This window comes from Lepidochelys kempii, chromosome 5, assembly GCF_965140265.1.
Source record: "Lepidochelys kempii isolate rLepKem1 chromosome 5, rLepKem1.hap2, whole genome shotgun sequence".
In the NCBI taxonomy this organism is placed as follows: Eukaryota; Metazoa; Chordata; order Testudines; family Cheloniidae; genus Lepidochelys; species Lepidochelys kempii.
The window spans coordinates 80,974,025-80,989,803 of record NC_133260.1 but is presented as its reverse complement, the minus strand read 5'-3'; the positions used below and the strand labels follow the sequence as shown (position 1 = coordinate 80,989,803).

At 41.6% G+C, this 15,779-nt stretch overlaps 1 protein-coding gene across 2 annotated transcripts in view; it reads left to right on the top strand.

Annotated features, from left to right (window-relative positions):
* Positions 1–13,941, top strand: part of MARCHF3 (membrane associated ring-CH-type finger 3) — a 95,734-nt gene extending 81,793 nt beyond the window's left edge. For both annotated transcript variants that reach the window (XM_073344854.1, XM_073344855.1), the window contains 2 exons: positions 7,912–8,121; positions 13,458–13,941. In XM_073344854.1, the coding sequence (XP_073200955.1) occupies positions 7,912–8,121; positions 13,458–13,616 (369 nt within the window). In that variant the 3' untranslated portion in view covers positions 13,617–13,941. The remainder of the gene's footprint in view (positions 1–7,911; positions 8,122–13,457) is intronic.
* Positions 13,942–15,779: the final 1,838 nt, after the last annotated feature.

Here is a 15,779-nt window from a genome sequence, read left to right as displayed (position 1 = left end):
CAGAGAATCCAGTCCAGTTTTCAAATAAAAAGCAGTTTCATCATTATTTTATTCTTCCTTCCCTTAAAACTGCCTCCTGCTTGATCCAATGTCAGAATTTACCAATGTGTCCTTTTTTGTGCTGTAATTTAATTGGGCAGACAGGCACAAATAAACCAATACTTTGCAAATATTTCCAAAAGGAGACATTTTTAGTGATTACATTGTCTTGTAACTCCACAGTATTCTTACTCAGCTCCCTCCAAATACTCAGAAAACATTCTCACTGGGAATGAGGCAAACCTAAATATATGAATGCATGAGGTTTTTTTAAATGGCGTGTGGGGGATTGGATACTAGCACTTAAAAGAAAGCTGAAGCACAGCCTTATAATAGACATATAGTTACAAACTTATATTTGAACAGGCTATTGCTTTGCCATAATAAAACTACATCCAGCTGCAAAGCCTTGAAACCCTTACCCTCTACCTCCAGAAGCACAGGCCCTCTATCAACTGCGTTAAAGGAACCTGTTTGTTAGTTGTCATCTACACACTTCCTAAAGTGAAACAATCCCATTGACAGTAACAGGTTCACAGATCTACATAGTGTCAATCTTTACATCAAAAGCAAAACACTTCCCATTGACCGCAACAAAAGGAGGGACTAACTACAACAGAAAATTGTTAACTTTGCCTGATTACAATCTGTTTTCTACAAGTATAGCTGGTATCTCAGCTTTCAAGGAGCATGAGCTGCTTGGAAGGTTTGCTGCTTTTTAGCTGAGGGGAAACAAGTATCAGGAAAAACAGGCAAAAATTCACATCAGGGTAGCTATTTAAGTACCTGCAAAAAGAAAAGGAGTACTTGTGGCACCTTAGAGACTAACCAATTTATTTGAGCATGAGCTTTCGTGAGCTACAGAAAGCTCATGCTCAAATAAATTGGTTAGTCTCTAAGGTGCCACAAGTACTCCTTTTCTTTTTGCAAATACAGACTAACACGGCTGTTACTCTGAAACCTGTCATTATTTAAGTACCTGTAACTCAAAAACAGCTTGGTGAATTTTCCTTGAAGGTTGTAGAATCTTCTTTGCCTCCAGAGTTAGTCTGGCAATTTTCCAAGCCAAAGTTATAGGGGAACCAAAATAGAGCTTTATAATGGAAGCTGGCTGCAACCTTAGGCCCTGATCCTGAAAACACTTAGGCATGTACTTAACTTTAGCCAAGTCATCTAATTGAAGCTAAGCATGTGAGTAAATGTTTGCCCAGTGGGAGGCCTTAACTCTGGAGAGGCTACTACCAATGCTCTTTCTGCTAGCAGCTGTATTTATTTAGTTTGCTGTTGCCCTCCCCCCCACCAAAGTATGCCTAAGACGCTACTTCCAGATATCTGTCTCCAGTTTCTGCTTATTTCCTTTTCCTAAGTGTAGGACTTCATGATCATGAGACATACCACAAAATGCCTAAAGCCCAATCTTACATTTCAGGAACACAGTTCTGTGTTTTGTAATGTTTGCTCTGACATGATGAAGTAAACCAATTAAGAGGAAACTTTGCCCATTTGCTCAGCTCAGGAGTCTGAAGTTTCAAATTATTTGATGAGGTCAAATCATTTCTCAGAATATTTATGTGGAAAGGGGATCTTTGGAAATTTCATATCGCTACCTGTGTGTGTGTGAAGTTTTCCTTTTAAATACCAGGGATTGTTTTGGAGCAAAATTATGCTGGTCAGAGATTTGTCTCATTGTAATCCATTAATTGGCTTGTAGACATAAAGTCCTCCAGGAGTGTCACAAATCCACAGATTCGTGAGTGCTGGAGTTTGTATTTGGATATTTAAATTACTTGAAATATGTGGAGTCACATGAAGCCAGTCAAGTCTATGTTAATTGAACAGCTTTGAAGATGACATAGCCCTGGTTTACACTGGGCGGGGGGAGTATCGATCTAAGTTATGCAGCTTTAGCTACGTGAATAACGTAGCTGAAGTCCATGTACTTAGATCGACGTACTGCAGTGAGTTGACTGCTGCACCTCTCGCAGAGCTGGAGTACAGGAGTCGATGGGAGAGCGCTCAGGGGTCGATTTATTGTGTCTAGACTAGACACGATAAATCGATCTGCGCTGGATCAATTACTGCCCGCTGATCCGGCGGGTAGTGTAGACATACCCTGGCAAGGTAGATGACAACTTAAAATTCAACTCTGCTTTGAAAAGTAACTATGGAAAAATGGCACATTCATACACAAAAGATCCCTGAGTGTTGTCAGTCTGTCAGCATGCCTACTGATGGGATATAAATGTTTACTACTGTTCGCTCCTCTTTGCACAGTGGAGATATGAGGAAGTGGGTTGGATTCTGGTCCTTCTTGTGCATCAGCTGAATTGATTAGTACATTCTAATCACTTACACCTGTGCTGCCTAAGAACTTTTACATGTGTCACTGCGGGCATAAGACTGTAGGTGCTGCAGTAGCACAATAGAGTGGTGGTCTGTCTAATCTGGTATCCTGTCTCTGAGAGCAGCCAGAACCAGGTGGTTTATAGGAAGGTACAGGAAATCCTGAAGTGGGCAATTATTAAATAACCTTCCCATGGCGAAATGCCTTCCTAAACCTTGTCAGTTAGTGGTTGGCATATGATCTAAAGCATGAGGCTTTAGCTCCCTTCTAAAAAAAAGAAAAAAATATAGCTCTTCTTTACTATAATAGAGGATGTTTTCAATTTCCATGTAAATGTTATATTTTTTTCTGAATCTTACTAGGCTGTTTGACTCAAATATAGTTTGTGGCACTGAAGTTCCATAAGCTAATTGTGTGTTGTATGAAAAAAAATTCCTCTTTATTTTTTTAATTTAATTTATGTATTATTTTCTTTGGATATCCCCTGGTTCTCGTATATGAACGGGTAAATGAGAGCACCCAATTACCTTCTCTCTAACATTCATTATTTTCTGTATTTCTATCTTATACCCTCTGACTTTTTCCCTTTCTACACAATTCCAGCATTCCTAGTCTCTCTTCATCTGGACGTCTCTCCAGGCTTCTGATCATTTTTGTTGCACGTCTCTGGACCTCTTCTATTTCAGCTATATCTTTTTTGAGATAGGGTGACCAGAATTGAGAACTGTATGCCAATGAAGACTTGATTTATTAAACTACACTCTGATATTTTCAGTATTATTTTCTAACCCATTCTTTATAGAGCCTGTTTGTTTGCTTCTATAATTTGTCATTGCACATTGAGCAGAAGTTTTCATCGAATTGTCCACATGGACTCCTGGTCTTTTTTTCTTGAGTGGTTTCAGTTACTTTGGAACTCAGTAATGTGTACAAATATTTCAACTGATTCCTTCCAGTCTGCACTGCTATGCATCTGTCAACATTGCATTTGCATGTGCTATCATGCTACTCATTCACCTGGCCTCCTTAGGATCTTCTAAAGCTCCACATAATCTCTTCTAGTCTTTACAAACCTACATTATTTTGCGTCATTTGCAGATTTTGCCACTTCACTGTTTTCAGATAATTAATAACTATATTAAACAACACGCGTCCTAGTACTGAAGTTGGGGCACCTTACTCTTAATCTTTTGCCTGGCTAAAAACTGACCATTTATTCCTGATTTATGTTTTGTTTCTAGGCTGGTTCTATGAAAGTTCTTTACCTCTCCCCCCATGACTACCTAGTTTCCTTAAAAGAAAAGGAGTACTTGTGGCACCTTAGAGACTAACAAAAGGTGCCACAAGTACTCCTTTTCTTTTGCGAATACAGACTAACACAGCTGCTACTCTGAAACCTAGTTTCCTTAATAATCTCCTGGGAAGGACTTGGACAAAGGCTTTTTGAAAGTCGGTATCATATCCGCTGCTTCTTTAATATTTTGCTGACAAACTCCAAGAATTCTACTAGAATTAGAGGTGCATGTGTTTCCTTTATGGAAGCCATCCCGGTTTGGTCCTATCATATCCATCTAAGTGCTTTATAATTCTGTGTTTACATATCATTCGGGCAGTCCTTTGCCCTGCTGAACTTTTGTTACCAGTATATAATATCCTAGATCAGTGGTTCTCAAACTTTAGCAACCCAGGGACCCCCATTTTGATTTAAAAAATGTTGCAGACCCCAAACCCCTCCACTCAGCCCAAGGCCCCATCACCACCCCACCTCTTCCTGCTCCCAGTCCACCCCTGCCCCCTCCTCTTTCTGTCCCCTCAGAGTGTGCCCTGTTCCCGCTCCAGCACCTCCTTCACGCCGCTGAACAGCTATTCCCCAGCATGCAGGAGGCACAGGGAGGGAGGGATGGGGACCAGTTGATCAGCTGGGCCAACAGACCCCCTGGAGTACCCTTGCGGACCCCGAGTTTGAGAAATGCTATCCTAGATTAAATTTGTGACATTGCCACTGCAAAAAAAAATTTTTTCTTATGAACAGAGCACACTAAAAAAATCTTTTAACAATTGTGTCTGGAAATTGACTTTAGTTTCTTGTGGCAGCTGTGATCTAATGTTGGATTGCACAGCGGGCAGAGTTGGGGTTGTGTGTTCTATTCCTGAGTTTGCATGGACTCATTAGGCAAGCCATTTAGTCTCTCTGTGACTTAGGGCTAGCCTACACTGGCACCGTTAAATCGCTGCCACGGCAGTGCTGCTGTAGTCACGGCAGAGCGCTGGGAGAGAGCTCTCCCAGCGCCCTTAAAAACACATCTCCTGGGAGGCGTGGCTCCCTGCACTGGTGCATTGTCTCCACTGGCGCTTTAGGGCGCTGAAACTTGCTTGCTCAGTGGGGTGATTTTTCACACCCCTGAGCGAGAAAGTTGCAGCGCTGTAAAGTGCCAGTGGAGACAAGCCCTTAGTAAATTGGGGCTAGTAATGCATGCCCACTTTGAGATCTACAGATAAAAGTGTGAATATTTCTTTGAACTAAACAAATATTTCGGTTCAAGCATGACCATTTCCGTGGAATCTCTCCCTTTTCAAGGGTGGGAATATCTACCATCCTTAATTTACTGTAGAAACCATTGAGACTTATTGAATCTTATTTTTTAAAAGCACAAATCAAGCGCTGCAGCACAGAGCTGACAGTACCATCTGGCCCTGCATCTCAGTCTTTCACAGCACACTAGCACCTCTATACCTCAGGGTCAAATAGTCCACTCAGCACTTTGCTGGCATCATTGTGCAGGTTTCAGTTTCATGAAAGAATTTGCTGGCTCGACTTTTTAGCTGTAAAGTAGGTTGACAGCGCACGTTTCCAAAACAAAAGACTGAAAACTAGATTCGAAACAGAAGCATATTTAGGAACAAGGGTGTGCTACATTGGGAGGAAAAGTGCAGTGACTGAATTCATGCAGCCACTACAGTGGATTATACATTTGCAGTTTTGGCTTCATAGTTCAGAACCAGCTTCTGAAATATAAAGCATTTACGCTATAAGATCTGCTTCTAACCTAACCCCTGGAATGTCCTTGTTAAATTAATAATTGCCCTGTCCATATTCTCTTCATCCAATACCCAGTTTGAGTCAATCTTTGCTATTTGTCCCACTGGACCAGCTGGGTCAGATAAGATGGAGCCATAGAGCTGGGTGTCATTAACACAGGGGTAGGCAACCTATGGCAAGCGTGTCAAAGGTGGCACACAAGCTGATTTTCAGGGGCACTCACCCTGCCCGGCTCCTGGCCACCTGCATTTTAATTTAATTTTAAATGAAGCTTCTTAAATGTTTTAAAAACCTTCTTTACTTTACATACAACACTAGTTTAGTTACATACAGTATTATAGAGTTATAGCAAGAGACCTTCTAAAAACTTTAAAATGTATTACTGGCACAGGAAGCCTTAAATTAGAGGGAATAAATGAAGACTCGGCACACCACTTCTAAAGGTTTGCCGACTCCTGCATTAACATATGGAGGCAAAAACCCTAAGTGACTTCAAGACTGTGCTTGATAAGTTTATGGAGCGGTTGGTATGGTGAGACTCCCTACAATGGTGTGTAGCTGATCTGCGACTGCTAGTAGCAAATATCCCTAATGGCTGCTGATGGGACACTAGAGGGGGAGGGCTCTGAGTTATTACAGATAATTCTTCCCCAGGTGTCTGGCTGGAGGGTCTTGCCCACATGCTTAGGGTTTAACTGGTCACCATATTTGGGGTTATGAAGGAATTTTCCCCCAGCTCAGATTGGCTGAGACCCTGGGGGAGGGGTTCGCCTTCCTCTGCAGCATGGGGCACGGGTCACTTGCAGGTTAAAACTAGTGTAAAGGGTGGATTCTCTGTAACTTGAAATATTTAAACCATGATTCGAGGACTTCAGTAACTCAGCCAGAGGCTAGGGGTCTATTACAGGAATGGGTGGGTGAGGTTCTGTGTCCTGCAATGTACAGGAAGTCTGACTTGATGATCAAGGTGACCTTTCTGGCCATAAAGTGTGTGAGCCTATATGCAAAGCACAACCTACTCTATCTTTTCCTCACTAACCCTCCTAACATCCCCATGGAGCTTGCCTTCGCTTGAAGTGTAGGCGTTTTATACCTTACAAAAATTACACTGCACAGAGCAAACACTGTGAAGTGAGTGCGTGTGCCCCTGCGGCCCCCATCCTTCTTCAGAATAGGCCTCCTCTCCAAATGCCAGCACCACAGCCAGCCACACCCTGCTTTGATGGAATGTCCCAGTATGGCGCATGCCAGTATCACCACATCTTAGGGAGGGGAAGGCCTAACCTGAAGCAGAGTTTGAAATTATGTGCTGAATGCCCCTCACAGCATGGTTAACTGCAGACAGTAGGGGTATATCTACACTGCAGTTAAAAACCCATGAGTGGCCTAAGGCTCGTGGGGCTTGGCCTAAGGGGCTGTTTAAATTCAATGTAGACAGATTCAGGCTGGAACCCAGGCCGTAGAACCCTGCAAGGTGGGAGGGTCCCAAAGCTTAGGCTGAAGCCCAAACCCAAACATCTGCATCGCAATTAAACAGCCCCTCAAGCCTTAGTCAGCTCGCATGGGCCAGCCACAGGTATAGAACTGCAGCGTAGACATACCTTTAGACCACAGGGTTGAAATAAAAAGAATTTACCATTTTAGGCCCTTACTTGGAGAGGTGGCGAACATCTGCAGTACCACTGAGACCAATGGGAGTTGCAGATGCTCAGCAACTCTCATTGTAGGTCACCTTTTAAACAAACAATTTTTGCAAAAATTTTTCAATAGGCACCTTTAAAAGGAGAACCCCCACTCCTGTTCCCTTCAGTTTCCCGCATTATCCTTATGGTTTCTGATTACAGGAAATTGAACAAGATGAAGGTTATAATCAGTCATTTCTAGAAGCAACCAAAACGTAATCTGGAACTGTTTGAATGTAAAGTTATAGCCTCTTATTTTATAATATCTTTTATACAAACTACATCTCAACATTTTAATGCTTAAGTGACCTTGAGATTAGGAGCTTGTCTACATTTGAAATGCTGCAGCGGGACACCTGTTGTGCTTTCGTGTCGACACTACCTACACCAACAGGAGAGGTTCTCCCATCGGTGTAGATAAGCCACAGTCCCAGGTGGTGGTAGCTAGACTTCTTCTGCCGATTTAGTGCTATTTACGTGGGGATTTAGGTCATCTGAACTGTGCAGCTCAGGGGTGTGGATTTTTCACACCCCCGAGCGACATAGCTGGGTCTATCTAATTTGCTAGTATAGACTAGTCCTAGGACATTATGGGTGTATCTACATTAGAAATACTGCACTGGTCTAGCACTGTAGTAGTGTAGACATTACAGTGATGGAAGGGGTTCTTCTGTCGCTGTAGTAAATCTGCCTCTCCAAGATGTGGTAGCTAGATGCCATAAAAACTGTTGCCACCACAGCCTTATTTCTATGCCATTTTAACAAGATTTTACTGACACTTCTTTTGTTTCAATTCCCTTTTGCAGTGGCTAAGAAACCCAGGCCCACAGCATGAGAAACGGACTCTGTTTGGAGACATGGTGTGCTTCTTGTTTATAACTCCACTGGCGACCATCTCTGGCTGGTTGTGTCTGCGGGGAGCGGTGGACCATCTGCACTTTAGTAGTAGGCTAGAAGCTGTTGGCCTCATTGCACTCACTGTCGCACTCTTCACTATTTACCTCTTTTGGACACTAGTAAGTACTGTTAATTTAACTATCATGTGGTAGGGTGTGTCAGATTCTATTACCTTTTATAGGATTTTTTAGAGTAATGGCTGAAGGGGACCCTATAGGTTTCATCCCAATTAAACTGTACAGAACTCTTCCTTAAAGGTACTTTGCCTTTGGTATTTGGTAATAACTGACTCAGTGCACCACAGGAGATGGCAGGAGGGAACAAGCAAGCCTGAGGGGAGAAGAGTTCAAGACAGATGTTGCAGGTGTGAACGACTATTGACTGCATGGGGAAGAGAAGAGGGAGATTTAAGAGGGATCCTTATATCCTAAAAATGGCGGCCACTTGGCAGTGGCACAAGCATGGTCTTCTAATTTGACTTCTGACTGCTATTATGCATGCACATACTTTTCAAAGTGCTGAGTTTGTGTAAAAATTTAATCTTAGTAGAATATTTTTCAGATCCCTGCTTCTCTAGGCCCCATGTATTCTGCCATGGAATTTGCCACGGAATCCGCCACGGAATCCACACCTTGCTGCAGGATGGTGCTCCAGAATCTAAGCATTCATTTATATAAAAAATAGCCCCATTTTGAGCTCTTGTGATATCCCTCCAAATGGGAACAGAATGCATGAGTTTGGCTGTGCTAGAAGGTGGCTGAACCACCCCAGTGCAGTGCATCCACACTCGTGCTAAAAAACTCCAGTGCAGCCAACAAGCCCTAAGACAACACCATGTTGCATCACTGAGGCTGCAGGCAACCTGAAGCAAGCAATAGCTCTGGGCAACATTCATTCCATTTGTGGTATTGGCAGCCATGTTACCGATACTCAAGACTGCGGGCCAATGTGGGAGCTCTCCTAAGAAAACACAGGCAGCTCAGAAATGTTGCCCAAAATGTCTGCCGTTTCTCCCTTCTCCCTCAGTGCTGCTCTTTGCAGCAACTCACCAAAGGAAACAGGTAACATTTCCCTCTGGTAAGCGTGGCTTAATTCTTCAGTGTGTAAACACACTAGGCTGGAAGCACACTCGAAGTTAGGCAGCAAAGTGTTTTTGTATTTGATGCTACCTCTCAGGCCACCTTACAGAGCTCGTAGATTTCAAATGATCACTAAGATACTTCTGTACTATACATCCAAGTCACCTTGAAAGCCCAACTGGGGCCTGATTTGTTTCTTAATTTCAGAAATATTAGTAGGGGTTGGCTACAAAATAGTTTGGCTGAAGAATTAGATTTCATTATTCTTGGTGCATGGACTCTTAGGGATGCCCCCTAAATAACTACTGCAACAATTAACTGCAGCTACTAAAAACGACTTGGGTAGAGCTATTCTTACCAATAACATTTAAAAATCACTTGTTTGTTTTAAAAAAGGGTTTCTCCTTTAGGGGTATGGAAAGAAGCGTGTGTGTCTCTCTTTCAAAGTTTGGGTAGATGCTTAGATAGTGTGGTGATGAGCCTGATATCAATACCTAGCTCAATCAGTTTAACTAAAATATACCACCTTCATTGCACCATGGCCCCCCTAGTTGTAGTTTTTCTACTGGGGGCGGGAAGAGAAGGAAGGGGGGAAAAATCTACATCCATTTCTACTATATTACTCAGGGCAGCAGGAGGTAGATGTGTGAGGGAGGCAAAGTATTTCAGCTTACAGAACAGCAACCACTCCCATTTAGGAGGAAGTAAATTAAGTGGTTAGAAGAAGGAAGCCAAGTAGCCAGGACTGGGATCTTATTGCAGCACTGCTACACAGAAGAGTTTGAGCACATCACTTAAGTGCTGTGTGCCTCAGTTTTCCCCATCTAGACTATGGCTGTAATGTTTCTGTACCAGACAGGGTGTAAGACAAATAGTTTTGTAAGGTGGCTTGACATGCTTAGCTGAAAGGCACTGTCTATCTGCAAAGCATTTTAGAATACTTTTATTAGCAAGACAGTAAGTTCCTCTGGAAAGGCCAAGATTTTAAAAGCAACTATGATTTTGGCTGCCTAACTAAAGCACCTTAAAAAGGGCTTGACTTTCAGGTGATATTGGCCACTCAGCTTCTGAAAATCAAGCCCATCCCAAGTGTGTGAAGCTGAAAACACAACACAAAAATCACATCACTTTTGAAAAATCTTGGCCCTATTATCTTTACTCTCGCTACAGAGTACCATGCACCTCTGTAGAGCACTATATTGCAAATCTTCGTGTTAACAGAATAAAAAGCACCATCAGCAGATCCATTCTAATCTGAAAGACAGGAACATAGGAGAATCTGCACTGCTCTGTTAGAGAGCCATGGAGGGAATATTCTTATCAGTGCAGGATAAAGTATATGTGCAGCACAGTGATGCTCCTTGGGATTCTGGGGGAAAATAAAATAAAATTTCAGTTTACTTCCAACAAATCAGTTTAATTTTCTCTATAATCCAAAACTGGCATATGGGTTATTTACACCACTACACCTCAGTGAACCAAGAGCTTAATGAACTGACAACAGGAGATACTTTTTTGGTAGAGAGGTTCTTAGGAATAGGGTAAAATTGCTTCCTTGCAAATTTAACAGCCAAAGTGTCCCAGAAAGACTATTGCTTTTCTTCTGAATTTAGTCAATATCTCTGTGACCTATACACAAAAAATACTTGTGTTCTCGAGTAGGAAGATCTGCATCTTGGGTCTGGAAGCCTTCTATTTAAGCCAAGAATTTAGGGCCAAATTCTGCTTTGATTTACATCCTGAGTGGTGCCTGACTTCTGTGGGATTGGATAGGGAGTATATCAGAGCATTATTTTAATCCTCTAGTTTGCAAAACAATGTAATTGCTGTTTAAAAATATTAAAAGTAAATGCCTATCTGAATGAGTTCACAAGGCACTTAAGTGAGCTTTGAAGCTGGATTCCCCCCAACCCTTGCTATCCAAGTCCAAAGACAAACAGATGCTTACTATGCCAGCGATTGATGTAAAATCATACGTTTTATGTAGCACCTCAGGAGTTCCACGTTGAAGTGTTCAGTGAAAATGGAGATATAGGCTATGTCTCCACTGCAAAAAGCTGTGTTTTTACACTAGATAACTAAGTCAGTGTAAAATCCTAGTGGAGAGAAGGCAGACATAGTAGCTAGTTGAGGTAAACCACAGGTGGGGGAATATAAGGTTGACCTTGATTACCTATACTGAGATAAACACTGTGTATGCCTTGTCTCCCCTAGGATTTTTATATTGAGATAGCTAACTCAAGACAGCTTCGAAGGAGACATTTGCATCACTTAAAATAAGAATTATTTATATTCCCCAAATCCTCCTGGCAATCAGCCCTGGATGCTTACTTGCAGCTCCTAGAGTAAGGACATGAGTAGCTTCCTTTGACAGTTACGCAGCCCATAGACTGAATGTTTTGCAAGCTCAGTGTAAACAAACAGCAGTACCTTCCTACTGTCCCTCCCTCCCCCCAGACTGCGTGTCTCCTCCAGATATAGGGTCCTCAATTCACTCCATATCTCTTGGATAGCAATGACCTACAGAAGTGGTGCAGTTGCATAAAAATCAATGACAAATAAAGTGTCTGTCAACAGTACACAGGCAGTTCCCACCCATGGCTCAAGAGTACTATATTATTGTCATATATTACCAATACACTTCACAAATGAAGGGTCTGATACCATTGCCTTCAGTGCTAATGCATATAAGGTAATTGTGTGTGCAAAAACTGCTGACAGCTGTCAGTATCTACACCACAATCACTTCTCTCACTACTGCTAGTGCATCTGTGTGAGAGATGGAACACAATAGCTTTTATCACAATGTTATTGCTAAACATGTATGTAAAGGCAGGAAGTGAAGTGTTCTGCATCCAGTTGAAACTGCAGTGGGTCTTTAGATAATGTTTGGAACCCAGTTTGTTGATAATTTCTGGCTGAAAATGGATAGACACAAAAATGTGGGCCTTTCCTTCTCTTCTCAGAGGGGACCTCCACTTACCTCTCCTTATCCCTAGGGTGAGTTACTGCCATTTTCTATCTCCATGTTTTTTTTTGCTGTCACTCACCTGCTCCCTTCCTTTTCCTGGCAGCCACTCAATCCTCTGCCTGTGCCTTCCTCTCTAGTCTCCTGCTACTCCCAGTCTGCTCTCATATATTCCTCATCCCCATAGCCTTCCTTCAAGTTCCCCTCTCCCCCGCCACCTCCGCAACAGTCTCATTCTTTGTAACATGTTCCCCCTCACAGTCTCAGACCTAGGCCACACCTAGTGAATAAGAGTGGTCATCTGTACCAACATTAATCTGGCTTCAAACTCATTCAAAATATGGAGTACTAGTACCTATCTTTACAACTGCAACCCCCACTTCCTCTTGCAAAATAGGAAGGGAAACGTTGGCCATCTCACCTGAGAGCAGTCTGGTTTCAATTCCACTGAAAACAAAGGTGGACTTTTTTAATGCAGGTGAAAGTCATAAGCAAGCACCAGCTTTTCTGGAGATCCTGAGCAACTTAAAAAAACAACCCAAACAGCTCCCTAAAATGAAATACTCATGCTACCATGGTGAGAACTGGCAGTTCTGCAACATGGCGCATAACTACTGTATCTTCTGTGGAGTCTTGAGTCTGACACATTAATTGGGGGGAAAAAAAGGGTGGAGGGGACAGAAGCAGAAGAGCATAAGCCTCAGTCATTATGTATGTGCCTACCTGTGAGCTACCTGCTGATCTTCACAATGAAGTTACTATCAGTGTCTCAACTGTCAGCATTAAGCTGTATATCAGATTCATTTGTTTCCAAGTTGCTGCCAATAATTTAACTCTTACAGAAGTGGCTTCTTCCCAGATAGGGGAGCTAACTAGTTTGTAAGATTGTGGGTGCTTCCAGCTGCGGGGAGATAGGAATGGACTCTGGCCCAGGTTTTGTCCCGAGCAACTGCACTTCCCTGCTGCTGAAAACTTGTGATGCAGTCTGTGCAAGCAAGGTCTCTAGCTTCAGATTTTCTTCTCGCTACTGTTTTTATCCAACCATTAGGCTGGTAATACATGACCATAGAGGTCAGGAAAGGATAGGCAGGGATAGTAGGGTATCATGGGAGGATTAAAGTAGTAACAGGGAGTTCTTTGTTGGGAATGAGTAGACAGCAGCGAATGGGGATGGGTAGCACAGGGGAGCTGAAAATAAACATACTAGCATTCAGTACAATTCATTACAGATAGAACAGCAGGTCTCAAATTTTAGCAACACCCACTTTGATTTAAAATTTTTTGCAGACCCCCAAGCTGGCTTCTAATTTTCCCTGAGGGTGTTTATTTCTTGTTTCTAGTTTATTTCATTCTAGGACACCAAGTATTTTTAAAATGTATAATCTGTTCTCTCCTGATCTTCCACCAGGTGTCATTTAGGTACCACTGTAGATTATACAATGAATGGCGTCGGACCAATCAGAGGGTGATACTCCTAATTCCAAAATCTGTCAGCGTTCCTTCTAACCAGCAGTCATTGCTGGGCCTTCATTCAGTCAAAAGGAACTCAAAGGAGACAATCGTTTGATTTTGGCAGTTCTGCACTGGAGTCATGCACTAAATAGACTTTCTTAAATCCATGGGCTCTGATTCCATCCAGAACCTGGTACAGTGCTATCCCAATTTACAAACTCTTTACAGACGAAGAAATCATTGTTTTAATTCAAATCATGGATGCTGCAATCATATGATATTTGCTAAGCTGCCAAACATGTTTATTTAGCAGATACTGTATGGAATTCTACAAACTCATGTTAATACCTGCCTTGTCAGTGATGCAAGCCCTCCTTTTTTATTATTGTTTAAAAATATTAAAACTATGATAATTAACAATGCAAAAACAAATTTCAGAGTGCTTTATTTTAACAGTATTATTTCTGTGGGTATCTGGACAGGAACCAGTCCTGAATATTTTATTTTACTGACTCAAAGGAGATGGCATTACAAGAAGGAAATTGTGCTACATTTAGTTTTATTTGAAGTGCATCTTATACTAATCTTGGATTATTAAAAATGTTTTTAAGGTGAGTTCTACAAATGGGCATTCTATTTATCATAAAAACCCATTAAAAAGCATTCTCTTCCATTTCTTGTTTGGTAGTGAAAACCTGAGAGAAAATATTTTTTTCTAATAAGAAAAATGCAAAATGTGTGAAAAAGTCTCTCACAGATTGCAATAATCTTCCGAGTCAAAAATATTTCATAAAGCAGTTCCCAAAAAAGGACTCAGTTACAGGGTTATTTCCTTTTCATTTGGAAGGAGCAAATTAACCCCAAATTCTGCACTAAAGTTACACTGGTGTAACTAAAGAGTTGAGTTACTTTTTATTTACCCCTGAGCTAAATTTGGCCCTATTAATTAATTTTGTAAGGGGGACTTTGCATACATAATGAATTAGTAGATCATTAGACATTTCCTTGGAAGCCTGAACATGTCTTGCATAACAATTAGCCTTACTCTAGAAATGCTGAATTTTCAGCTTGACAGGTAAATTTAGTGGAGTATATAAACTCTCTCATTGTAGCATTGAGACTAAGGCTCTTTATAAAATGTAAAACACTACATGCTATTATGACCACACTGAATTTTGAATCTGAATATTAAGTTGTATTCCTGGATAGTATTTCCTGCTTTCAACCATCCCCTTTATTTTTATATTTTTAAATCAATTCATTCACTGACTCTTAGATTTTGGCTCTCACATTATGCAATAAGGGATATGTAGTTATGTGGGAAGACTCATTTGGTACTGAATGCTTCTACAGCTAAAAGCTATTAAATGCTGCTGGCAAGCTAGTGGTAAGTAACTTATTTGCCATTTTAAAATAAGGACTTCTAGAACATGATGAGGGTAATCCCACCCTGCTTTGTTTCCCACCCTGCGGAGGAATTGAAAAGTGGTAAAGTGTGTGTTGTGAGGAGGTAATGATTTATATTGCTGATGGATCAAGCTGATGCGGGTGTTTTGTCAGCCAAGATAGAGCTATTTAAATACAAAGCTCTAGCAACAAACAAACCCATCAGCCATGCTTTGTGCTGTCTCAGCTCACATGTATTTGGAGTTGTAATAATAGATTTTCCTTTCGACACTAATTCCAGTGATACAAGTATCTAATATTCCATTTAGTCATAAGCCCTCCAGGGGTATTAGAACTACAAACAGCCATCATTGCCTAAGTTTTCTATAATCAAATACCAACTTTGTCCATCTGTCACACTTTACCCTTCACAGAGAAATATGATCAACTCTCACTTGACAATCATTTTTGCTCTGCAGTCTGTCTACCTTTAATACTTTAGCACAAAAGAGACAGCACAATTAATGATATAGCTGGGATACAGTCTTCCCGCAATGGCACCAAGAAGGTAGGTTCCTATCATGCAGATATTTACATTTTGTGCCTAACATGCAAGAGTGGAACAGAGATCTTTGAAAGAGGCGGCTTTATATCCCGCACCCCATATTCATGAATCAGTGCTACTGAGGTCTTTTTGCTCTACATGCGCCAAAGCAACATTATGGTGCCTTGTTCTCCTCCAGACAGCAAGACAGTGGGGTGAGTGCTACTAATGTCACATTCCCACCTTCCTCTCTGGACCAAAGACCTAGCAGTCAGAAAGATCCTAGTGACCAGCTCTGATTCCTCTTTCTCTAGGAGTAAGTGATCTTTTCATACTGAATCACTGTTT